A 27,751-nucleotide genomic window follows, 5' to 3' on the forward strand; every position below is an offset into this window, starting at 1 on the left:
TAACTCATATGTATATCAGATAATAGAATTATCTTATATAGCAATGAAATGTTTAAAGATTTAAGATGGAATGCCCAAGATGAACATACTAGAAATGATCATAAAAAAGGAGTAGGCAGACAAAATAGAGATAATTTGAGCATCAATAATAATGAATGTAACTGACTGACACACATTGGATATATAAAATGCCATGTGTCTATTATACTGAAAAAAGAGAAAGCCCCAGTCTCATCAAAAACAAAATGAAACATAATGCACACACACACAAAACCTCATGTGTCACCACTGTAGGCAACTACTACACAAGACTTTACTCTGAAAACTGGTAATTAAAGAGAAAAAATTAAGATGTACCATGCCTTTCCAGTAAGAACTATATTCCAAGGTAACCAACAGCCCCAGTTGATGGGGGAGAATTCTTATTTACAGAATGCCAGCTGATAAATGTAGAAAGAATAAGAGAAATGGAAAATTATCATTTTGTAATCTCTAATTAAATAATTGATTCAGGCAAGGATCACCAATGGATGCTAAAACCATTAAAGAAAGATTGAAGGAGAATTATATTTTTGCAAGATTTCATGGTATCACACATCCATCCTCCCATTCAGATTACTTGGTGGTGCAAGAGGATAATAGAACTCTATCACAGAGAAATCTGGCCATCACCTTAACCCAGTGATCAATCTTAGAATCCCTAAGAGTGGAATAACCTGACAATATCTGTCTCCCAATATGATGCAATATGAAGTAGACAGTTTTACCTATGTAGTACTGCTGTCAAAAATGTTTAATCTCGACCTAATAAAGCCTTCAAATTCAATTTCTATTTTATAGGAAATAAAGGAACAAGATAAAATTATGAGAAAAATCCAGAAGGTGGCATAATTTTAGGAAAATGGTCCTACTTCTTCAAGAAGTCAATGTCATGAAAGAAAAAAATACGAAAGGGAGCTATCCTAGATTAAAAGCAGACAAATGCAATGTGTGGTCTGTGATTGGCAGGTTTGAACAAAACTGCTGCAAAAGACCTTAAATTGTAGAAATATGAAAATGGACTGGCTATTAGAGAATATTAGCAAATTATGGGTAATCTTTGGTAGGTAAGGTAATGGTATTGTGGTTATACAGAAATTATCCAAGTATTTAGAGAAGAAATGATCTGATGTATGTAATTTACAGTAAAATATTTCAGTTTGAAAACAATGAAAAAAAAGTAAAATATGAGCAACTATTAAATCTATGTGATGGGTGTATGAGGGTTCTTTACTATTTTCCCTACCTGTCTGTATTTTTTTTTAATTTCATTAAAAAAAGAGACTAGGCAGACTTGAAAAAGAAACAAATAGAATTTTTAGCAATGAAAAATTGGGTTACTGAAATAACTCAGCATAACAGAATTGTTGAAGTACTTAGTACACTGAACAAGAGATCTGAAGAAATTACTTAGAATGCAGCAGAGAGAAACAAGGGGATGAAAAATAGCCAAAGGATGTTAAGAGATACGAAGGATAGAAGGACACGGTCTCATCAGAATCGCAAAATAGAGAGAATGGAAAAGACATAATATTTGAAGAGCTAGTAGCTCAAAGTTTTCCAGATATGATTAAAGATGTGATTCCATAGATTTCGTAATGTATACTAAGCAAAAATTTTTTTAAAAACTTAGTTGAATTGTACCAAAACTATAGAACACCAAAAACTAAGGAGAAAATCTTAATAGTAGCCAGAGAAAAATAATTGTTATCCTGCAAAATAGCCTTACAAAAATGAAGGTAAAATAATAACATTTTCAGATAAAAACTGAGAGTATAGAATCACAAATAACCTCTAGAGGAACTTCTTAAAGGATCTATCCAGAAAGGATAATAATCCCAGAAGGAAAGTGAGATGTAAAAAGCAAAGAAACTGATAAACATAAAGGTAAGTCTTTTAAAAATTGTCTGAATAATTTTTTAAAAACTTTCTAACTTGTCTAGCTAAAAAAAAAAATGCATGTAAGTGGAGGAGGAGGCGATCAGAGTTGAAGTATTTTAAAGTCCTTCTATCATTCAGAAGAGGGTTAAGATACTAACTTTCTATTTTAGGAATGTGTGGTAAAATTTCAAGGCTGATCAAAAAGAACAGAAATAAAGAGTTAAAAACAGTAAAGGATCAAATAAAAATGAAGTAAGACTAACAAATATCCTTAAAATTCAATAACCAGGAAAAGTAAAAATAGAAAAGAAAAAAAAGGACAGGAAGAAAAAAGCAGCAACAAGATAGAAACACCAAAAATTCATGAACATGATGCCCTTAGTGTTTTTATTCTTATAATAAAGTTGTTTGGGATTTGACCTCCATGATTTTCCTGTTGCTCATTTCAACGTAAAACTAAGTTTTCCTGAACTTTTCAGTAATCACGTTGGTGATATTATTAGTGGTGTTATTCTGAGACTTTTCTGCTGGTACTACGAGATTAAAAAATAAGCATTTATGAGATATTTTAATTTTATCATCCCTGTGTCCTCGAGAACCAGGATTCTCAGTGCGGAAGAGAGAAGATATAGAAGTTATTAGAGAAGAGGTTAGTAAAAGCTGTACAGTCTTGAATTTGAATTTTCAACATGAACTCATGAAGTATTTTATCTATCCGAAAATTAGGCAAAGGATATTCAAGCCGTTCACTCAAGAAGAAATGCAAACTCAAGATCATGTGAAAAGATACTTGACCTGAATAGTAACAAAGAGAATGCTAAGTCTAAGGTAGCCTTCTTTACCCACCAGATTAGATAGTAACAATTAATACATTTTTGTCCAAAGCTGAAAAGGATGTAGGAAAATGGACATTCTCAACACTCAAACAACTAAAAAACTAAGCATCCATCAATATGAAAATGGCTAAATGAAAGACATCTGCACTATGGAATACAATGCAGCCACGAAAAAGAATGCTGTCCTTATTCCTTAATACCTAGGTTTTTTCCTTGTTTGAAGTTTTTGGCTATTTTTCAGACAGTTAAATTTGCTGGAAATCTGACTATTAGATATGTAGACATTACTGGAGATTATTTATAATAATAATGATAATATAATTATGGACCTCAACTATGTTTATTGAGATATAATAGTTTTCTACTCATTGGTAATATTCTTAAATTCCTAAATAAACACATGCATGCATTCACACATATACACCACAGAATCTATAGAACTAAATTTATTAACATGTAAAGACTTCTAATGTGTAAGTCTAAAATGAAATGACACACGTCAGAACAAGTAGTATGGTATAATCCCATTAAAATTTAAAAGAGAAGAGAGAGAAGGGGGTAAAATGAGAGACAGAGAGAAAGACAAACTTGTAACTGGAAAGACACTTATCAGATTGTTAATAGTAGTTATCTCCGGGAGTAAAATAAAACTACGTTCTTTCTCTTTTTAAAATAATGAGCAGGGGCCGGCCCCATGGTTTAGCGGTTAAGTGCGTGTGCTCCGCTACTGGCAGCCCAGGTTTGGATCCCGGGCGCACACGATGCACCGCTTCTCCGGCCATGCTGAGGCCGCGTCCCACATACAGCAACTAGAGGGATGTGCAGCTATGACATACAACTATCTACTGGGGCTTTGGGGAAAAAAAAAAGGAGGAGGATTGACAACAGATGTTAGCTCAGAGCCGGTCTTCCTCAGCAAAAAGAGGAGGATTAGCACGGATGTTAGCTCAGGGCTGATCTTCCTCACAAAAAAAAAAAAAAAAAAGAGCATATATTCATGTGTTCTTGCTTGAGTATCCGAGGACAGTAACATAATTAATAGAAAAAAAAAACACCATCAGAAGATGAAATTAGTTTGGAAAAGAAGATAGATTAATTAGATTTTGGACATGTTGATCGTGAGTTGCTTATGGGAAATCCAGGTAAAGGTCACTAAGTCAGTATTTAAATAGTTAAGAGAGAAAAACGTTAAGAGAGGTGTTAGAAGAGACCAGGTTAAGAGAAGAAGGCCAACAATGTAAGAAAACCCTACATTAAATGGATAAGGAGACAAAACAGTATACTTGTAAACAGTATGTCACGAAAACCAAAAAAGGTGCACACCTTTGTAGAACCCTAAATTGTCTGCTTTGTATTTAGCTTTACTAAACAGTCAAATTAGATGAAATAAAGATAAAAGCAAACAGGCAAATATGGATACATCCAAAGGAAATCTGCTTCTTGTCTCATAGCTGGTGAGATGTGAAGGCCACTGTGGCCAGTATCTGCACAATCTTCCTGTACCGTATTTCTCACTAAAAGAAGCACGAGATTAAATCTACACAAAGGGGAAAAAGGACATCTGAACTTTTGCTTAAAGAAGGAAAAATATATGTAAACAATCCATTTGATTGCAACCAATTTACTAATAGGTTTTAACAACAGTACCTTAGGCTTTGAGTACTTAATAAATAAAGAGAGGAAACTCACTAAGCTCTGTGATAAGTTTAAGATTCTGTTGCCGGATATTTTCAAACTCCTGCTGTTTTTTCCGCATATGTTCTTCAGTTACTGCACAGCGATCACATAATCCTGCTCGTAATCTATGAAACAAAAACAAAACACTTTTAGAGTAGAACTTAAATGTTGTCAGAAAGAAAGTTACGTGATGGATGTATTAATTAACCAGATGGTGGGAATCCTTTCACAATGCACACGTCTATCAAATCACCATGATGTATACTTCATTTTACAGTTTTGTCAATAACACCTCAATAAATCTGAAATATTAAAAAAAACAAAATATCAAAATATTTTTCGGGGCCCGCCCGCTGGCGCAAGTGGTTAAGTGCGCGAGCTCCACTGCAGCGGCCTGGGGTTCACCTGTTTGGATCCCAGGCGCGCACCAACGCACCGCTTGTCAGGCCATGCTGTGGCAGCGTCCCGTATAAAGTGGAGGAAGATGGGCATGGATGTTAGCCCAGGGCCAGTCTTCCTCAGCAAAAAGAGGAGGATTGGCAGATGTTAGCTCAGGGCTGATCTCCCTCACAAAAAGAAAAAAAATACTATTTTTCAACTACCAAAAGATATTTCCTTATATTTGAACGCCAACATTTTTATACTTTATGAAGATCTAAAGAATTGATTGGGCACATATAGAGAAAATTAACTGGTTTAATGATGTATTATACCTTTAACATATTCTCAAACAGGCTGAAATAATGCTACAACATCATTTCCTACAGACTGCAATTCTGAGTGAAATTCTGTAAAAATCTTTCAACTTTAAACTCTATCCAAGAGAATTTATTTATTGAAGAAACTGACCTTGTTTTAATTTATTATAGTCAAAATATGAACCGAGGGGCCGGCCCCACGGTGTAGCGTTTAAGTGCATTTGCTCTGCTGCTGGCGGCCCGGGTTCGGATCCCGGGCACACACAGACACACCGCTTCTCAAGTCATGCTGTGGCGGCGTCCCATATCAAGTGGAGGAAGATGGGCACGGATATTAGCCCAGGGCCAATCTTCCTCAGCAAAAAGAGGATTGGCATGGATGTTAGCTCAGGGTTGACTTTCCTCACACACACACAAAAAACATGAACCCCAGTCCAGGATCAAGGAGCAGAACTGTATCTTAAGGAAGTTTATATTTGCATGCTCAGCACAGCATATACTACAAAATGATTATTCAACAACTTTTTTAGTGGAATAAATACTAAAGGTCATGGAATACAAAGTTTTAAAATAAAAGTCACCTCATATTTTGCTCTTTTCAGCATTTAAAAAAACCCCAATGTTAGTAAAAATTCACAATGTACTATTAAGTAAAAAAAAAAAGATTACAAAATAGCTTTTACTAATTATTTGTGAGTGCTGAAGGGAAGAGGGAAAGAAAGGTGTACTCCAAAATGCTATTAATAGTTATATTGTAGGTAGCAGTATCCAGGAGATTTTCTTCTTAGTGTTTTTCCATATTTTTCAAAATGTCTCTAATTTCATTCTTTATATAATGAGGAAAAAATATGGTCAAAAGAGAGACATATACCCCACATTAGGAATTTAGGAAATATATATTCTAAGATAATAACTTCAACTCAGTAACTTAAGTCAGTAAGATATTTAAGTGTCTATGGAAGTCACAGCATGGTAGTATATGCCATGAATTTTAAAATAAGTTACAGAGATAAAACATGAAAACTGTAGAACTAAAACAAACAAAAACAACCTAGAGATTTTTTACATGAAAGCAAAACGCATTTCAACAGTGTTGATAAGGATGTAAAAAATAAAGATTAGAGATCATAGGCTGCATTAATAGAATTAGAATTTGTAGAATGAGGGAATAGAAAATTGGGCATCATGGTTTAATTGGAGCACATTCCAAAGAGAGAAATTAGGATGATCAAGATCTTTGAAACTATAGAGTATGATGAACAACATCTAAGTAAAGGTGACAAAGTGAAAATGTGCATCAATTTTTGCTCTCTCTCAAAATCCCACAAAACTACAGTAAAGATACATGTATATTTTTAAATACACAAACCCACGAAGACAGGGAAAACGGGAGAGAAAACAAAAAAAACTGAAAGTAAGCTAGCTGGTGGACAAATAAAAACCGACCTGAGGATGCTGAATACTAAGCTAATGGTGGGGAAAAATCTAGAACTGCATTGTCTAATATGGTAGCCACAGCCACATGTGGCTATTTCAATTTAAATAAATTAAAATAAAATAAAAATCAAGCTCCTCAGTCACACTCGAGTGCACAGCAGCCACATGTGTCTAGTCACTACCATAGTGGATATATTGGACAGATATAAAACATTTCCATTATCACAGAAAATTCTATTAGACGACACTGAGCTAGAACCAACCCGATTTACACTGTAGAATTCTTAGAAGGTTCAAAAATTGATACCAGGAATAACTGATTTAAAGTATGCTTCAAGAAATTATCATTCCAACATATTCTCTCCTATACTCTGAACAGTCAAGTGATTATACCATTCCCAGCAGAAGACTGGAGGTTTCATCTCTAGAGAGTCTAAAACACAGAGTGTCTGGTCTGGGAGACACCAGGTACATTAAGGACAGGAGTACAACAATGAAATGAATGCATATGCACACCAAATTCTTAGCCCTAGCCTACGCCCCTCATCGTCTACTTGGCTTCCAGAACATTGGTAGCCAGTCCTATTATACATTCCAGGAAGTAGATTTAAGGACACTTCTCTAGGAAATCTGACCAGCCTAATAGGAAAGACCTAAAGATTACTGACATTAGGGGATCATCAGTGAAACAGACCAGGCAGATGACCATACACAGAAGCTCACAGTTCACAGCTCCACTCAGAGCTTCTAATCAACTTTTATCCCCCTCTCTTAAATATAAACACATGACAAAGTATCAACAGACAGTTGAGAAAAGCTTATAAAAGGAAAGAGACTAAAGCAAACAGGACATTAAAAAAAAAAAAGAAATATAAGCTATGTAGGGAGAAGAAAGAGAGAAAACACCAATGCCACCAAACTATAAAGAATACCCTCAGAGAAATAAGAAAATACCAATCTATGGAATGAAAACAGGATTGCCAGAAAAGGAAATATTCTGAGAATAAAAAAAAGATCTTAGAAATTAAAAATATAACAGCATTAAAAAAAAATACCTCAATAGAGGGTGAGAAAATAAAGTTGAGGAAAATCTCCCCCCAAAATAGTGTAAAAATGCAAAGAGAAAAGATAAGAAAACTAGAGGATTATCCTAGAAGGTCCGTCATTTGAGTAATGAGGAGTTCCAGAAGTGTGGGGCAGTAGGAATGGAGGCAGAACAGGAGGAAGAGAGGAACAAAAAAGACATGAGACTTCACTGCTGGTGGAATGCAAACTGGTGCGGCCGCTACGGAAAACAGTACGGAGATTCCTCAAAAAATTAAAAACATAAATACCATATGACCCCTACTACTGGGTATTTATCCAAAGAACTTGAAATGAACAATCCAAAGAGGTTTATGCATCCCTGTGTTCACTGCAGCATTATTCACTATAGCCAAGAAGTGGAAGCAACCCACATGTCCAACAACTGACGACTGGATAAAGATGTGGCATATATATATAATGGAATACTACTCAGCCATAAAAAAAAAAGACAAAATCGTCCCATTCACAACAACATGGATGGACCTGGAGGGTATTATGTTAAGTGAAATAAGCCAGACAGAGAAAGACAAACAACATATGATTTCACTCATATGTGGAAGATAAACTAACATAAAGACAGAGAGAACAGTTTGGTGGTTACCAGGAGGAAGGGGGCTGGCGGGTGGGTACAAGGGGTGAAGGGGTGCATTTATATGGTGATTGACAAATAATAATGCACAACTGAAATTTCACAATGTTATAAACTATTACAACATCAATAAAAGAAAAAAAAAAAGAAGACCGAGACACACACAAAGCAAAATGACTGCCTAAATCCAACCATATCAATAATAACATTAAACATGAATTGATTAAATACTCCAATCAAAAGGCAGAAATTGTCAGGACAAAAACATAAGATCCAACTATATGCTGTCTACCATTGACACACTTTAGTTTTGAAGATACAAATAGGTTGAAACCAAAAGGATGGAAAAAGATATACCATGCAAACAAAAACCAAAAGAGAGCTAGTGCATCTACATTAATATCAGACAAAATACACTTTAAGATAAAAAGTGTTACTAGAGACAATTTTATAATAAAAGGGTCAATTCACTAGAAAAATAACAATTATCAACACATAGGCATCTAACACTAGAGCCCCAAAATACACAGAATTGAAGGAAGAAACAGAAATTCAACAATAAGTTATAGACTTCTACTCTCAATAATGGACAGAACAAGTAAGAAAATCAGTGTGGATCCAGCAGACTTGTCACACACTAACAACCACCAGACCCAAATGACACCTATAGAACACTCCAGCCAACAACTGCAGAATGCATTCTTCTCAAGCACACTTGGAACATTCCTCAGGATAGACCATTTTCTAGGTCACAAAACAAGTCTTAATAAGTTTAAAAGCACTGAAATCATACAAATTATCTTCTCTCACCACAATGGAATTAAATTAGAAATCAACAAGTAAATCTGAAAAATCCACAAACGTGAATCTTCAACAATGTACTCCTAAATAAACAATGACTTAAAGAAGAAATCACAAGGGAAATTATAAATACAGATCCGTAGCTGAGAGCCAATGTCCTGGTGTAAAATCCTACCCGCTGGGGGCTCTCCAGGCCAAAGGATAGCTCCCTATTTTCTTAATGAAAAGTAAAGCTCCCATGACATAAGGAGCCCCAGTCCACTTTCCTATTCATAGGAAAACTCCTGGGGAAACGGAGAAAGAAGAAGGGCTGGGGTAAAACAATATACAGTTAAAAAGCAGAGGACATCATGCCAACTATGTGGAAAATTCAACCCAGTCTCACAATCTTAAACACAAGACAACCAAAGATCACCAGTGTATGAAGCAAACCAGTAACGTGAAAGAGAAAAAAAAAAAAAAAAACAAAAAAAAACTGATCCTAGAGCAAAGCATCAACTCAGAGGATACAAAAGAACTTCTTGGGGGAGGGGAGCTGTCTAGTATCCCTGGAAAAATGAGAAGGGATGCAGCCATAAAGCAAAAAAAAGGGCACACACACACACACACACACACACACACACACACACACAAAGCAATGATCAACAACAAATAAAAAGCTCTTGGATACTAAACGTGATTATCAAAATAACTTCAATAGCAGAGTTGGATAATAAATCTTCCAGAACATGGAAGAAAAAACAAAGAACAGAAATAAGACAAAAGATTATACAGGATCAGTTTATGACCAAGAAGTGCTCCAGAAAGAGAACATACAAAAATGGAGAGGGGGAGTAACAGAAAATAAAAATTGCCAGACCTCAGGAGATACTAGTCCTCAGGTTAACAGGCTGAGTGTCCAGTACAATAAAGGAAACATACACACACACACACACACACATACACACCTCATGATGAAATTTCAGAACAAGGATAAAAAGATCTTAAATTCCAGAGAGGAAAAACTTCTATTACCTATAAAGAAATGAACATTAGAATGACACCAGTCTAGGACCGGCCCTGTGGCTTAGTGGTTAAGTGCGTGTGCTCTGCTGCTGGTAGCCCGGGTTCGGATCCCGGGCGCGCACGGACCCACTGCTTCTCCGGCCATGCTAAGGCCGCGTCCCACATACAGCAACTAGAAGGATGTGCAGCTATGACATACAACTATCTACTGGGGCTTTGGGGGAAAAAATAAATAAATAAATAAAATTAAGAATGACACCAGTCTTCTTATCAGCATTGGATGCTAACAGACAATGAAAAAATGTCTTCAAAGTTTTGAGGGAAAACTATTTTGAATGTAGAATTTTATGTCCAGTCAAAATATCATCTAAATGCAACAGTAAATAAAAACATTTTCAGACATGCAAGGACTCATTTACTTCCTATGCACTTTTCAGCAGTTATTTGAGGATGAGCCAAAACAAAATGAGCATGAAAAACCAGTAAGAAGGAAAAATGGGCCCACGTGTTTTATCCATCATGTTCACTGGTGTATCTTCACAGTCTAAAATAGTGCCTGTACAAAGCAGGTGCTCCACAGATATTTGTTGACTAATGTGAGCTAAAAGAAATAATGGAATTAACGTTGGGATGCAGTAAAAAGAAATCCCAGAATGGCAGTTGTAGAATAGCCTAGAAAGTAAATGGTCAAAATTAGGACAGCAAGTTTTTCAGCCCAAGAAGTATGCCTTCAAGAAAAATAACAATAACAAAAAAGATTATAATCAATAAATAAAATAACTATGGCATTAAATAATATTAATAACATGGTGAGGAAAAGATGTTTCTTATCTCAATATGAAAAAAGGTAGTTAGAAATTCTAGGAAAAACAAAGCAAACTTATAAAAACATGACTTTGTCATAATATAATTATGAGCTGATTTGAACAACTGATTTGGGAGAGTAGAAAAGAATCTATTTGACCTGGACATTAGAAACACTCTCCTCAAGTAGCACAGAGGTCGTGACATCAGACCTGTAAAGAAGGAAATGTCATCCTAGCTCTGCAGTGAATATTCACACAGTCAATAAATAAAAACAGTTTACTATTTTCCAATTTCTACAATCAACTTATAAACAAAATATAAAAGATTGAAATCTAGTAACAGAAAAGAAAGTAACTATCATCCGCTTTGTCAATATTTATATGTAAAGGTTCAGCCGACACAGGCAGGAGGTAGAAAGAGAGGAAGCGTGATGCAGGGAAGGGTAAAAGTATCAACATCCTCCTGTAATATAGTGGGGAGTCCAGGGAGACTGTTTAGATGCCTCTCTACAATATATTTGAGTTATATATTTGCATAAATATATGTATTAAGGTTCAAAGGTAAATTAGAAGAACTAAAATAATGACTATTCATGGGCCTGCCCTGTGGCTTAGTGGTTAAGTGCGCGCGCTCCGCTGCTGGCGGCTCGGGTTTGGATCCTGGGCACGCACCGACGCACCGCTTCTCCGGCCATGCTGAGGCCGCGTCCCACATACAGCAACTAGAAGGATGTGCAACTATGACATACAACTATCTACTGGGGCTTTGGGGGGAAAATAAATAAATAAATAAAATCTTTAAAAAAAATAATAATAATGACTATTCAAAAATAGATGAGGGAGGGAAAAATAGTATCCTCATCTTCATAGCAAGAAGTAAACAAATATTGTCTCCAGTTGAAAAATCAGGTATTAAAGTGAAAATACGTCCTTTAGAACTTTGGAGAACTAAAAATTGGAACAGGGAGGGATGAAAGAGTGAACAGGAAACTACTGTTTTCATTATAAGTATACAACTTTATAATGTACATGTATTACTTGAATACAATGTCAAAAGGAAGGGAAAAAAATGATAAAAGAAGCCAAATAGTGCATTACTCCTTTTCATTATAGCATTTTAATTTAATAGTATTATGTTCTAGAAAACTTGACAAGAAATCTTTTTGAGAATTAAGGTACTAAAAAGGACACACAGCTTATCTTTCTGTTATAATACTTAATATTTTCAGGATTTCAAGCATTTCTAAAATTAACAGTAAGTCTATTTATGCCTTTAAAATTCCTAAGGCAATAAGAATAAAGTCTTTCTAAACTATTCTAAAACCAAGACACTGTTAAACTGTTGTAAGAACAAACTCAATTTTACTATTTGTTTAAAATACTTGAAATTTCATATTTACATTTCTCTTTTAAGATGTATTCTAATTAATAGCTTGGAGTCCATGCAATATTCATTCAAACAGTTGACCTGATTGTGGTAAATAATTTATACACAGAATTATTAAGCTATAGAGGCCTAAGAGCACATGCATTGAAAAGTCTTGAAAAACACTGAAGGAGTTAAATGGCATTAAACAATTTTAATGAATTATTTAAATGTCATTCCACTAGTCAGTTTGTCATTAAAAACTAAACACCTTATTATTTCTAAGAAATTAAATCTGATATATTAAAATGCTATAAAATATCATGGAAAACAATCCCTGAGCACCCCTAGTTTCCAAGTTTTAAACTGCCACTGGTATAGACAGTTATAAAATGAAGCAATATTCCCTAGCTTGTTTATTACTTCCAGTTTTCTCCTTTCAACTGCCGCTCAATAATATCTGGTGAGTCAACTCATGATTGCTCACTGATCCTAGTTTAAATTTAAATGGATGTGAGGAAATATGCTAGCTCCCATTTCCATCAGCAGGGTTCCACTGCTTTCCACTTGCCTATCTTCCACTGCTGCTGTCAGAGAAAGATGTAAGCGCTTCACTTCACAGGAGAATGCATTTTCAGAAGCTATACACAGGCAAAAGGGAAAGAAGAGTAATTCCACTTTTAAGAGCAGACAGCAACATGCATTCTGAGTTTTACCCCAGTTTGATCATAGACATGAAGAAATAAAAGCTTTCATTTTACAATTAAAACTTACCAGATTAACAAGTATGCACAGTTGTTTGCTATATTCCAAAAAGATTTCCTCAAATTTATTCATTTTCATTCAAAAAGGTTTCACTGAACACCTACAGTGAATACTATAGGTGTAGGTGCTATAAATACAACAGTGGCCAAGATAATGTCACTTCTTTTAAAGAGTTTACAGTCTACTAGAGAAAGACAGACAATAAAAAAGTAATTACAACAAAGTATGATTCACATGATGACAGTGGAAAAAACAGGACACTATGAAATATGAAAGCACACAGCAGAACTTAACCTAGTTTAGGAAATCAGAGGTCTCCTGAAGAATATGATGTTTAAATTCAAATCTATGAGTAAGAAGAGTTAGCAAGACAAAAGGCGGATATTTGCTCTAGCGTTTGAAAAGCAGTTGCAGAATCACAAATCCTCTGACTATGAGTACCAATTTTCCCTTTTAATGACAGTTGAAATATAAGATGAGTTTCCTACGACTGCCAAAAATGCTTTTAAAAATATTAAAAATCTATTAGACAACTATGGTTTAACTACTTTGTTCAGGTTTTTTTTTTTTAATGCATTCTGTCTACTTCTCCGGCACAGTGACTGTTTCTCAGATTTAGTGAAATACTTTGGTTCCTTGAAGGAAAGTTTGTAAATGTAATAATAGTAGTAAAACATAAACGAACCACATAAAATTAGAACTTTTTATTATCTAATTTACTTTTACTGGGTAATTCCTTTCATTTAAACATCTCACAATGTTCTCACAACACTAGAATAAGAAATAATCACCTCATCTTACAAAGAGTAGGTAAGAAGTTTCAGAATTACTATTCAGAAATTTTAACAAAATACATGTTGCTTTTTAAAGATCTCAGTAAAACATTTTTACAGATTCTTAAAGCTTGCTCTAGATCTCATTCTTATAAATGACCTAAACCCAAAATAAAATTTTAAATAAGGCAGAACTTTACCAAATGTTTCCTACTTAGACATTTAAAGGTAGTATTTAGTGAGTAGTAATTTAAAAAAAAAAAACCTTCCAAGAAAACAGACTAGATAATAGCCAATGGTGAAGACAGTATTTCAGAGTATCCGTTTTGGTAATTTTAGGCCAAGCACAAATACTTCGAGATAATCAGTAAAGGTGTAATTCATCTACACAACATTTATAAAATTAAGACAACATACAGATGAGGCATCATGAAACAGCAGAAACTAGGGGGTTTGGAGGGTCAAATTAAACTAATTATCCATTAACTATGTGATCTTGGAAAGGTTTCTTAACTCTTTGCCAGCTCAGTTTCCTCACACATAAAATGGATTTATCATCTACTTTATATCATTAACGTGAAGATTAAGTGCTAGATGCCTGGCCACAAAATGATCTCTCAATAGATAGCAGTTCCTACATAAAAAAAATAATAGATCTAGGTCATTCTTGGTTTAAGTAAATGATGCTTCATGAAACGAGGGATAAATCTTAAAGTATGCCCAGAAGGACATTTCAGACTTGAATGTGAAGGAGGGAAAAAGCATGTGTGTAAAGAAATAGGCTAGGGGCCGGCCCCGTGGCTTAGCGGTTAAGTGCGTGTGCTCCACTGCTGGTGGCCTGGGTTCGCATCCCAGGCGTGCACCAACACACTGCTTCTCCGGCCATGCTGAGGCCGCGTCCCACATACAGCAACTAGAAGTATGTGCAGCTATGACATACAACTATCTACTGGGGCTTTGGGGGAAAAAAATAATAAATAAATAAATTAAAAAAAAAAAAAGATGTAGACTTAAAGCCTTTAAAAAAAAAAAAAAAGAAATAGGCTACACTCCTTGCCCCACCCACACTCCCCACCACCAAATTAATACCACATAATGAATTATAGGCCCACCTACCTAAGGATGTAAAGGTGAATGGAATGAAAGGCAAGAGAACATTGAGGATATGAAACAGCAGAGAAGCATGGCATCCACATGAAATTAGTGACCACAGATCATAAATAGAAAAGAATCTAGTTTTAAGAAACTGAAGAATAAAAAAGACAATTTTAGGGCTGGCCCCGTGGCTTAGCAGTTGAGCGCGCGTGCTCCGCTACTGGCGGCCCGGGTTCAGATCCTGGGCGCGCACCGACGCGCCGCTTCTCCGGCCATGCTGAGGCCGCGTCCCACATGTAGCAACTGGAAGGATGTGCAACTATGGCATGCAGCTATCTAGTGGGGCTTTCAGGGAGAAAAAAAAAAGGAGGAGGATTGGCAATAGATGTTAGCTCAGAGCCGGTCTTCCTCAGCAAAAAGAGGAGGATTAGCATGGATGTTAGCTCAGGGCTGATCTTCCTCACACACACAAAAAAGACAATTTTAATTTTAACAATTAAATATATTAACTGAATAAAAGAGAGTAATTTAGACAATACTTCAATGGAAGGGTAGGGGACTCATTCACTGACATTTCTTCTCAGAATGGGCCTGGAAAAGAAAAATTCACTTACAAAGGGAGGCACAAGATGCAAAGAATAACAGAACTGGAAGCCCAAACTTTAAATCATAAAGTGAAGAAATGTTCTGATGACACTAGAAAGGAGTATTTTCAAGGGCTAAGATGAAGAACACTGTATCTGGGGGATGAAATGGAGAGCTGATTGCATTAAGCAATTCAAGCAAAACAATGAAAACTTTACCTTGTGATTTTTTCAGTATACTAACTTTGGGCCCTAAAAACTTGCTAATGACCAACTAAACAGGAAGAGTGCTGGAAATAAATACAGTCATGTGTTGCTTAACGATGCGGATACATTCTGAGAAATGCATCACTAGGCGATTTCATTGTTGTGCGAACATCATGGAGTGTACTTACACAAACCTAGATGGTACAGCCTACTACACATGTAGACTATATGGTACTAATTTTATGGGACCACCATCATATATGCAGTCTGTCGTTGACTGAAACATCATTATGCAGAGCGTGACTGTACAATCAGTCCTTGGGTATGGCAGCTAGGAATATGCATCTCCTACTGTGGGAAGTAAAATCACTGGCTCCAGCTGTTATGTTCTGAAATCCTTCACCTGTTCATACAGGTGAACACACCAGGTATCCCACAGCCAGATGCCGGCCAATGAGTAGAGCAAGGATACTACGGCTCCAGGACTCCCCAATGGCCTTGGTAAAGCTTTCTTAAAACTGCCATGCAGTCTAAGACCTTCCTTTTTCCTCTCTTCTTCAAAAGGGTTAGATGCATGGAGATCTCATAACTCTCCCAGCCTCCTCCAGCTCCTCCCTCATTTACCTTACAAGTATTTCCTCCAATAAATCTCTTGAATGTCCAATATCATCTTGATGTTTGCTTCTGAGAGAACTCAGACTAACATATTTAGTTAATGTCAACCTTAAAATTTTCTTTATGTGGGAATCACTGAACAGAAAGAGTTTCTAATCTCTTGCCATTACTACCATCATTATAGGGAAGAAAGAACCACATTGCTTATGGAAAGTGGCGGAATGGTAGAGATGAGAGAAAAAATATAATGAAATAAGAGAAGGAAATGTTTCAATTGTTGGAGAGTTAAAGGCTCAGAAAGATATGCTCTCCACCCTTCCTCCCAAATCTTCTACTACATATCCAGAGAAAAGAGAAGGAAATGCCTCACCATACTAACTAAGAGACGAGTAATTGATGATTTCCTTTTTGATCCTGGACTGAGGAAGGGTGAGAGGGATGGATGGCTTTCTATCTTCCTGATATCTCAGCTGGAGAGAGTAGATCTGGCTGTGGTATAAAGTATAGACTAGAGTGCTAGAGGCTGGCATCTTATTCACCAATTAGGAGGGATATTATAAGTCTTTTTAAACTGCTATTATGTACTTTTATTTGCATTATCTCACTTAATCTTCAAAATAGCCCTGTGAAGAAAGTATTGTTCGTGTCATGCCGTATGTTCCCAGCTTTTCTCCTACTCTGATAATTTCTCTTTCTCAATCTTTTTTGCTGGCTGAGTCCTTATTCTTCATTAAACCTTAATTAGTAGGCCCAAGGATTCAGCCCTGAGACCTCTTCTACTCTCTTCCTATACTCTTTAAGATGCCCTTAGGAGATCTTATCCAGTCCTGAGTTTTTAAATGCCATTTATACATGGATGATAACTTTCAAATTTGTTTCTCTAGCTCTGATCTTTCCAGCTAGTTCCACACACATATATACAACTATCTCCTTGACATCTCCATTTGGATATAGAAGATGCTATCAGTATTCACTCATATCTCTCTGCCATTTCCCTGCTTAAATGCTCCAACGCAATGTTCCCATTGCAATTAAAATCCAAACTTTTTGCCTATATCCCTACATAATCTAGTTATTTCCCACCTTTCCAATCTTATCTCCTATCATTCACCCACTTATTAAGTTAGAACCACAGTAGACCTTCTATTCCTCAAATATTCCAAAACTTATTTCCACCTTAGGCTTTTGCATTTGTCTGTTCTCTTTTGACCTATGGTTCCTCAAGTGATTGGCTCTTTTTTATATCATTCAAGCCTCAATTCAAATTGCACCTCCTCAGAAAGGCCATCCCTGACACCAATCAGTATCCCTTCACTTCCCAATGATCGTAGTCACTCAATTATATCATTCAATTTTATTTTTTTCACAGCACTTAATATTTAAAATCATCTTATTTGTATGCTGATCTTTGAAAATTAAATGTCAGCTCTATAACATACCAAGGATAGTATTACCCCCAGTCCCTAGAGTAACACCTGGAACAAAGTAAGGGCTTAATCATCTGTTGTTGAATCTGAATTAAGGATATAGTGTGAAGTTGGAATTCAGATTCACACCTATGATTCCAAAGCACCTGGAGCTTTATTCCACAATAGGCTGCCTATTCCAGTAAATGTGCATCCACTGAGACAGCTACTTGTAGAAGAAAGAGTACTCAACTTCAGTTTGCATATGTGCAGAATATTAGATTATTCCACCACTAAAGGCACAGTGGCAAATTCAAACCATCAGCCCTCGGTAACACATACAAAAATAAAAATAAAGGAGAAATATTAACTAAAAAGAAAGCAGGAAACATTGTTTATTATAAGGTCCTAAACAGCAGGTTCAGATAAGAGAATACAGCAAAATCTGGAAGCCTTTTTTTTTTTTTTCGTGAGGAACATCAGCCCTGAGCTAACATCTGCCAATCCTCCTCTTTTTGCTGAGGAAGACTGGCCCTGAGCTAACATCCGTGCCCATCTTCCTCCGCTTTATGTGGGAGGCCGCCACAGCACGGTTTGACAAGCAGCGCATCAGTGCGCACCTGGGATCCGAACCCTGGCCGCCAGCAGCAGAGCGTGCGCACTTAACCACTACGCCACCGGGCCGTCCCCTGGAAGCCTTTTTTAATGTAGGGTGTTAACCTCATAGAAGTGGGAAAGAAAGAAGTCAGATCGTGGAGGTGAAGTAAGTGATAGGGATTATCTTGGGAATATTCAGAAAGAATAATCCCTAGACTGCCTGGAAGTGGAGAAACATGCAAGGAAGAAAAGAGAACGGCAGGAATAAGACAGGAATAGAATTGTGAAGCAGTTTCCATCTACTTGAAGTAAAAATGGATTAATTAGAACATTGTTACTCTTAAGCTCATCCTACATCAAATCAGATAAAGAAACATCATTTTAAGGGTAAATTGATGTGATTACTGTAATGAAAAAACAAAACCGTAAGAGTGTATCTTTAATTTCATGAAGTACAGTTGACATAAGGTTGGGAAAAAGATCACTTGCTGTCCCAGAACTGACTACAAATTAAAACCCATGCACACTCTCTATTAAAGGGAAAGTCCCCTCTTACTCAAGAAGACCCAAGAAGCCGACTCACCGATCTTCTAAAACTTTAATAGTTTCATGAAGGACTTTCTGTTGCTCTCTCAGCTGTTGATTTTTGGTGAAGAATTCTTCTAGTCTTTGTGCATCTCTAAAAGTCAAGAAATAAGGTTTATTTTTAGGGAAAAATACTCTAATAGGATAATTCTGTCATAAGAACTCCTAAGTATGGTCTCACAACTTATGTATATCATGAATTTGTTCCATCAAAACATAAAACTTAAAAGGTGAGGTTTGAATATATTGTTAATCAGAGTTCAAATTATACTAGAATTTGCTCTGCAGTATTTTTACGTACTATAGAAGTATTGTCCTAAGCACCAGTTATTCATTATGCAATGCTGGAACGCAGGTGAAGGAGTGGACCCTGATGCCACCAGTGAATCAACACTGTCAGAAATTGCTATTAAAATGTACACTTGCTGTTTTTTATTATTTTGTCTACATTTGTTAATGTAAATAACATCTCTCTACTCATATTATCTCTATTCCAATTATATGATATTTATACTTTCTATTTTATTAATTTCTGTGTTGCTTAAATTTTTACCTGGTATTACTTTGAAGCCAGAGCTTACAGTGGAGTGGAAGTACACGAATCCTACATTCTGATGCCTAGGTTTGAATCTCAGCTCTGCCACTTACCAGCTGTGACCTAGTGCAAATAACCTACACTCTCTGTGACTCAAAAAATGTGGATACATTGTATCTACCTCATATAGCATTTGCAAGGACTACAGTACTAATGTATATACAGCATGCAGAACAGTGCTGGCACACAGCAAGTTCTATTAGTGTTTACCATTATGATTTTATAGTCAGGAAAAAACAAAGATATCTAAAATTTTCTTCTAGTGGATTACCTGGTTACTTTCCAAGGTTGTGTCATTTTACCCTTCCATCATTATACTAAAAAAAAAAATCACATTACTATATAAAGTATGCATATATTTTAATTCTCAGAAAACCTATTAGAAATTTAATTGAGATTTTCTGTGTGGTCTTGAAGCTGAAAATATAGGATCATACTGTTGTTCAAACACATCTTCCCCCAGTCCCCTCAAGGGTCTAAAATACTAAATCAAATAAGGGTGACAAACCAGACTGCCACAAAAAGTAGGTTGTGTCAAAATGGCTAATATGTAGAATATAACATTACTGGCAGCAAAACAGATGAGTAAAACAACTAAGTCCAAATGTCCAATATAGAGGGCATTTCTTAAAATAGTGGTTGAAGAGTTGATATTGAATGAAAAACTAATACATCTAAGAGTGACAGCCTCCTGCTATACAACAAATATACTTCTGGTAGCATAGGTAGACTTCTGAAATTCTGGAAATGATACACAGTAATAGATAGCTGAAACTTGTTAATTTGGCTGTTTCTCATTTACTTAAAAAAAAGATTTTCTAATACTTCTAGAAAATGTATTTAATTCAGAAGCAGCAGGTTTTCATTGATCCTATTTTGGGAGCACTCAACAAATATTCAACAGTCAACATTTCTACATGTTTAATTTTGTACATGAATTTGTGTAAAAGAGAAATATTAGCCATGTGCAGAGACAACGATCATCAAAACACAGGTCTGAAACAATTCAGTGATGGACAAACATAGCATAGTTATTGATTACTTTTCTAACTGCTTCCTCCATGTGGAAAGCCCTAAGGACTGTGATATCTTACAGATACAGTTATTCCAACAATATGGAGATAAGACATCCTAAGTGTTACTGCACCCTGACTGTCTATTGTAAAATATACTGGGAAAGGGGGATTATGGCAATATAGGCAAACCCAAGTTCCTGGTCCCAGAACGCAAAGACCTAACTTACTATAAAATAGAGCATCTGCTCAAGTCTCTGACTACTCAGGGAATTTAGTTACTTACCTGTGCTTCAAAATGTATAACCCCAAGCTACTTGAAGTACACAGGTACAGAGTAATCACAATATATATTAAAAGGCTGCTAAGAGGATCAAATGACTCTGTGAACTGTACAGTGAAGTAAGGCATTATTATCAGCTACTGAATAACCAGCTGTGTTTCCATTCTTTAAAATTCAGAAATGATATAGGTGAGTTTTGGGAAAGTAACATTCAACAGTCATTTACAAATTTAAAATTTTTCGTGTGGCTGTTTGGTTAGAGGTGTAGAGAAAGACACATTTTGTATAAAAAGTCTCAGTTATAAGAAGTGCCTTTGTCATAAGCAAACCTAGAACATTTTTAATTATTTTAATTATGTCATCATTCAATCTGCAGGGAAATAATTCTAAGAGGAAATACTATTTTATATCTATAAATCTATCATTTAAAATAGTAATATTTTAGAAAACAAAATTACTAGGCCTACATGAAGGATCCATTTTAATAAAACTAAATTCCTTCAAAAACATTTAGCAAACATAGCTTAAAATGTATAATCAGGGGCCGGCCCCGTGGCTTAGCGGTTAAGTGCGCATGCTCTGCTGCTGGCAGCCCTGGTTCGGATCCCAGGTGAGCACTGACGCACTGCTTGTCAGGCCATTCTGTGGTGGCGTCCCATATAAAGTAGAGGAAGAGTGGCATAGATGTTAGCTCAGGGTCAGTCTTCCTCACCAAAAAAAAAAAAAAAAAAAAAAAAAAAGAGGAGGATTGGCATGGATGTTAGCTCAGGGCTGATCTTCCTCACACACAGACAAAAAAATGTATAATCAAATAGCAAACACAATGATTTCTGGGTTTTAGTATTGCTTCTTAAAAGTGCCCAACATTTTGACTCTAAAGGATGTCATTCTAATCAATGGTTGTTAATCCAGCATTTAGAAGATTATTAACTTCAACACTGAACCAAGATACAATATAAAGAGCTCACTGTCTAACTACTAATTAACTCTGAAACATTATGCTTCTGGTATTAGAAAAGGTCAGAGAGAACAAGAATTCTTATATAGTGTTACCATACATAAAAGGGGAGACTCGTAGAATAACTCCAACAAACAGTAATTAGCTGCTTAGTTTGGTATGTGTTAAATCACTAAACCGAGTCACTGATAGCATTCATCTTCTGATTAACAATGCCTGTAGCATCCATCACTAGCTGAACAATAAACAAAAATGAAGATGAAAACAACAGAGTAAGTGTATTTCATAATTTTTAATCTCAAACCACTCAAATAAAACATTCTCACCACTGAAGAAAAGCATATTTATTCCTAATTAAAACAAAGATATCTTCCCTTTTTGATTTCAAGTGGATAGAAAAAGAAATTTTACTTATTAACCAAGAAGATGATCCTATTTCCCCATCCAACTAATGCAATTTCATTATATTTATTTTGGAATAATTTTTATTATAGGGGGAATTTATACATAAAGAGTTTTCTGTAACTATTCAGATAATTCTAATATACATAAACATAAGATAATACCATCAATATTAATTAAAATGCGTTAAAGGGCTGGAAAGTTTTTGAAATCCCTATTGCCCACAGAAACAAAAGAAAATTTGTGGGGCTGGCCTGGTGGCATAGTGGTTAAGTTTGAGTGCTTCGCTTAGGCAGCCCAGGGTTTGCAGGTTCAGATCCTGGGTGCAGACCTACATACCACTCATCAAGCCATGCTACAGCAGTATCCCACACACAAAATAGAAGACGACAGGCACAGATGTTAGCTCAGGGCTAATCTTCCTCAGCAAAAAGAGGAAGATTGGCAACAGATGTTAGTTCAGGGCCGATATTCCTCACCAAAAAAAAAAGAGAAAGAAAAGAAAATTTGTGTCATAAAAGGAAATCATGCCTCAAGAAGTGCACTGGCTACACTCTGAGCCACAGGAGTGGGACTCGTCAAACTGTAGTGATATTTTAGGTTGTCTGTCCAATAGCCATTTCCTTCTTATTCCTTGCTAAAAGAATACTGATTTTCTACAATATTCAACAGCTGTTTGGAGAGAAGTTAATCTTCTCTCCAGACTCGGAGGATGAATCTTAAAATTTTTTTTCATTTTTTAAACATTTCATCCTAAAGTAATTTCAGACTTACAAGTAAGTTATAACAAAGAACAAACACTATCTGTATACCTGTCATCCAGCTTCTCAAAATGTAAATACCTTGTCTAATCATGATACAATTATCAAAGTCAAGAAACTAACACTGATACAATACTATTAACTAATCTATAGACCTTATTCAAATTTTGCCAATTGTCCCTCTAATATCATTTTTCTGGTCCACGATCCAATCAGGATCCTACATTGCATTTAATGTCATGGCTCCTCCAATCTGGGACAGTCTCTTCATCCTTCTTTGTCTTTCACTACCTTGACACCTTTGAAAAGTACTGGTGAGTTATTTTTAACTGTCCTTCAACTTGGGTTTGTCTGATGTTTCCTCATGATAAAATGTGGGCTGTGCATTTTGGTGAGAATATGACAGAAATAAGGTTGTGCTCTTCTTAGTGCATCATACTACTATGGAGGTATGTGAGGTTGGCATATCTGGTTACTAGTGATGTTAACTTGGATCATTGGACTGAGATGAAGTCTGCCTAATTCCTCTGCTGTAATGCTGTAACTCTTCCCTTCGTAATTAATATGTATCTTATGTGGAGATATTTTGAGTAATTTGCAAAACTTGTAATTATTGTTTTTATCATACTTTCATTAATTTTAGCCCCCATTGATAATTCTTGCCTTCAACAATTATTGCTGTGATGTTTGCCAAATGATGATTTTCTATTTCTAACATTCTTTCTACATTTAGTAACTGGAATTCTTCTAAGAAGGGGTTGTCCATTTATTCTGCTGGTAGAATAATTCATTACTATCATTATCTCATTGTTCAGGTTGTCCCAGATTTTGCCATTAGGAGTTTTTTCAAGCTCTCTTCTGTATTTTTTCAAATGCCCCTATTATTTTTTGAGCATTTCCTTATTTTCTGGCACCATAAGATATTCCTGTACATTTTTTTGTGTGTGTGTGAGAGGAAGATTAGCTCTGAGCTAACATCCGATGCCAATCCTCCTCTTTTTGCTGAGGAAGATTGGCCCTGGGCTAACATCCGTGCCCATCTTCCTCTACTTTATACGGGACGCCGCCACAGCATGGCTTGACAAGCAGTGTGTCGGTGCACGCCCGGGATCTGAACCGGTGAACCTCGGGCTGCCGCAGCAGAGCACACGCACTAAACTGCTACGCCACTGGGCCGGCCTGTTCCTGTACATCTTGTACTTTGCATAGTCCCAAGCCCTAGAATTGGCGAATTCTCCAAAGAACCATGATTACCTTTACCGAAGAATTCTCTTTAGAAATCAAGATCTGGGCTTTAGGTGTGCTCATTCCTACCAGGAATCACAGTTTCTAGACCCTCTCAAATGGACCAAGCCCAGGACATATATTCAAGTCCTCACATACACGAACCTTATCTATATCTATTTCTATATCTATTCATCTATATATTAAAAACCATGAATTCATACTGATAACTCCAATTCCTACCCAGCAGCATAGGGTTCATTCTAGCCTTCTCCTTTTTCTTATTTGTAACTCCTTTCTCCTGACAGTGAGGAACCCGGCTCTCATTGTCAATAATATACTTACTTATTTGCTCAATCCTAGAATACATATAAAGTACTGTCAGAATCTTTATTAGTCTAAGCCAATCCTGTTAATTCGATTCCCTGTGGCAGTTATTGTTTAGGAACAAGCACATAATTATCATCCATCAGTTAGAGGAAGTCTGCTGGGGGCTGCTTCTGGCAAACTTTTATAATTAGTAAAAAGGGATACAAAGATGTTCTGCAAGTGATAACTAGAATGATGATGGCCATCTTGCCATTCTGCAGTGAGTCAAGGCTAATAGGGCAAGCCAGAACACTGAAGATGGCAGAGAAGAAACACAGAAATAACCTGAGCCTTTGATGATTTTTGAGTTACTCAATAACAGGCCTAGAATCTCCCTACTTTTGGGCTTTCTACGTGAAAAAATACATTTTTTCCTTACTGTAAAAGTCACTTCTAGTGTTTTTCTTCCTCACGCTAAGAAAATATCTTAATAAGATATACATGCTAAACTTATTTTTCTGAAAGAAAAGGCTTCATTTCCTATATAAGTAAAGAAACATCTCTCAATTGTGGGAACTAAACACAGCTCTAACACAGAAAGAGAAATGGATTATTCTACGGGTGAAGATGTTTAAAATGACATCTTTAAGGTAGGGACAAGTACACTTTCAATAAGGCAAAGTATTTAAAAGTGTCACTAATTAAGAAGAATCATAAAATTATTCTTCCAAAAAAAACTGTTTTAAAAATTTATGCCTTTATATTCTGAATATAAGCCATCTTCCAAACATGACTTTCTAGGTGTAAAGAAAAACTACACAATTTTCATTTTCAGATTTTAATGGAGAAAACAGCTAGGGGTGTGTGTGTGTTTTATTTTGTTTTTGTGAGGAAGATTGGCCCTGAGCTAACATCTGTTGCCAACCTTCCTCTTTTTGCTTGAGGAAGATTGTCGTTGAGCTAACATCTGTGGCAGTCTTCCTCTATTTTGTATATGGGATGCCACCACAGCATGGCTTGATGAGCAGCATGTAGATTCGTGCCCGGGATCTGAACTGGCAAACGCTGGGCTGCCGAAGTGCAGCACGTGAACTTGACCACTATGCCACCAGGCCAGCCCCAAGCTAGGTGTGTTTCGATGGGTGGTTGGTAACTCTAGCTTTTGATTACAGCCTTGGAAGCTTTAGGAATATGATGTAACTGAGACCTGCTGGTATATACTGTAAAGTAAATGTAATTATTAGTCACAATAATATTAATTTTTGTTATGACTAATAATATACTATGTCATCTGTTTCCGATTCCTGAATGTGGAAGCTCTAAAGAACCATGAGTGGTGGGCTGGCCCCGTGGCGTAGCGGTTAAGTGCGTGCGCTCTGCTGCTGGCGGCCTGGGTTCAGATCCCGGGCGCGCACTGATGCACCGCATGTCACGCCATGCTGTGGCGGTGTCCCATATAAAGTGGAGGAAGGTGGGCATGGATGTTAGCCCAGGGCCAGTCTTCCTCAGCAAAAAGAGGAGGATTGGCATGGATGTTAGCTCAGGGCTGATCTTCCTCACAAATAAATACATAAATAAATAAATAAACGAACCATGAGTAAAATCTGCTCCTGACTTAGAAAATCAGATCTGATTCTGTGCTTAATAACCAAAACAATTCAGGAGAACCACTGCTAATTTCAAACTAGTTAAAAGGGGTCTCAGAATATCCATTTAGTTCCCAATTCTTATATGAGTTTAGAAATCCCAGAATTATTCTGCTTCCCCTCTTGTAGTATGTTAAATTCCAGGAGTTACTCACAGTTGATTAAAGAATGCTGTTGACAGATCAGAATGAATTTACAGATCAGCTCCTGTCTTAATACTTTATGGAAAAATATTACATATAAAAATTATATTAAAATATAAATATATGCAAATATTAACTAAAGCTATATTCAAAATTATTGTTACTTTGTACTTTAGAATTTTGAAAAACTTGCTGTCAACTATCCAAGGTCCACACTAAGTAAAGCTAATTTCCTTATAAGTAAGACATTGAGGTCAAATGTGACATCAGAATCAATTACTTTATAAATAAGACATGAGTGTTATATACTGATACTTACAAAATTCGTTCCTTTTTCAGTTTGGTTACTTTTACTTGTAAACCTGAAAAAGAAAGAAAACCATAGTATTTTAGTTAATACATTTTATCACTTCTAAAGCAGTTGGTCTAAGTTTCTTTGTAAGTCTAATGCTACACTATTAAGTCATTTGAGTCTGGCCTCTGAATAATGAGCCAGGTCCCATTAGTTTGAAGAGAGTGTATTTCCCTTACTTGTGCCCTGAGGTCACAAACATATATCCGCAACATTATTGCTTTTAGTCTGTTAAATGACAGCCAAGTAGAATGAAATGTTCTCCACCTGAAGTGAGTTACTTCCTTTCTAATAGCAGGGGCAAGCATATAATTAGAAGTTCACTATAAATAAAGGCCTACGTTCTGACACAGCCTATGTATTTGCTAACGGCAATAGTGCTTATGTAGGTTCAAATCTTCTGGGATTAAAACAGATTGTAGCAGGAAGTCCTGGACTAGGAGCAAAATTGCTTACAGAAAAGTACTTAACAAAGGGTACTAGTGTTTTTATCTCAAGATATCTGTTATACGTCTTTTTTATTTTTTTTATTTTTTATTTTTTTGTGAGGAGATCAGCCCTGAGCTAACATCCGCCAATCCTCCTCTTTTTTTTTTTTTTTTTTTGCTGAGGAAGACGGCCTTGGGCTAAAATCGGTGCCTGTCTTCCTCCACTTTATATGGGACGCCGCCACAGCATGGCTTACCAAGCAGTACTTCAGTGCGCGCCCGGGATCCGAACCAGCGAACCCCGGGCCGCCGCAGCGAAGCGCGCGCACTTAACCGCTTGCGCCACCGGGCCGGCCCCCGTATTTTTAATTTTAATTAAGTCTGACACAAAACATAAGAGAAGATCCCAGCCTATGGAACTTGGGTAGTTACTGTGAAGAAAGCAGGCTGATGGGCATTGAAAGTGCAAGGAAGAATATGGACAAGACAGAGAGACATTTCTAATTTTCAGAAATAATAATTAAAAGGAGAAAAACAGCCATTAAACAAACATGAAAATATATCCACCATCACTAGCAACTAAATATAAATCCAAACCAAAAAAATTACTTGAGGGACCCGCCCAGTGGCGCAAGCGGTTAAGTGCACGTGCTCCGCTGTTGTCGCCCGGGGCTTGCCGGTTCGGATCCTGGGTGTGGGTGCGCACCGACGCACTGCTTAGCAAGCCATGTTGTGGCAGCATCCCATATAAAGTGGAGGAAGATGGGCATGGATGTTAGCCTAGGGGCA

At 36.4% G+C, this 27,751-nt stretch overlaps 1 protein-coding gene across 1 annotated transcript in view; it reads right to left on the bottom strand.

Moving 5' to 3' along the window:
• The window catches only part of RBBP8 (RB binding protein 8, endonuclease), an 87,230-nt gene that overhangs the window by 42,853 nt on the left and 16,626 nt on the right, over positions 1 to 27,751 (bottom strand). The window contains exons 3-5 of the mRNA XM_058556815.1: positions 26,502 to 26,544; positions 18,847 to 18,942; positions 4,446 to 4,558 (exon numbers count right to left, since the gene is read on the bottom strand). Coding sequence (XP_058412798.1) covers positions 4,446 to 4,558; positions 18,847 to 18,942; positions 26,502 to 26,544 — 252 coding nt within the window. The remainder of the gene's footprint in view (positions 1 to 4,445; positions 4,559 to 18,846; positions 18,943 to 26,501; positions 26,545 to 27,751) is intronic.

The sequence above is a fragment of the Diceros bicornis genome, chromosome 16 (assembly GCF_020826845.1).
Source record: "Diceros bicornis minor isolate mBicDic1 chromosome 16, mDicBic1.mat.cur, whole genome shotgun sequence".
In the NCBI taxonomy this organism is placed as follows: Eukaryota; Metazoa; Chordata; class Mammalia; order Perissodactyla; family Rhinocerotidae; genus Diceros; species Diceros bicornis.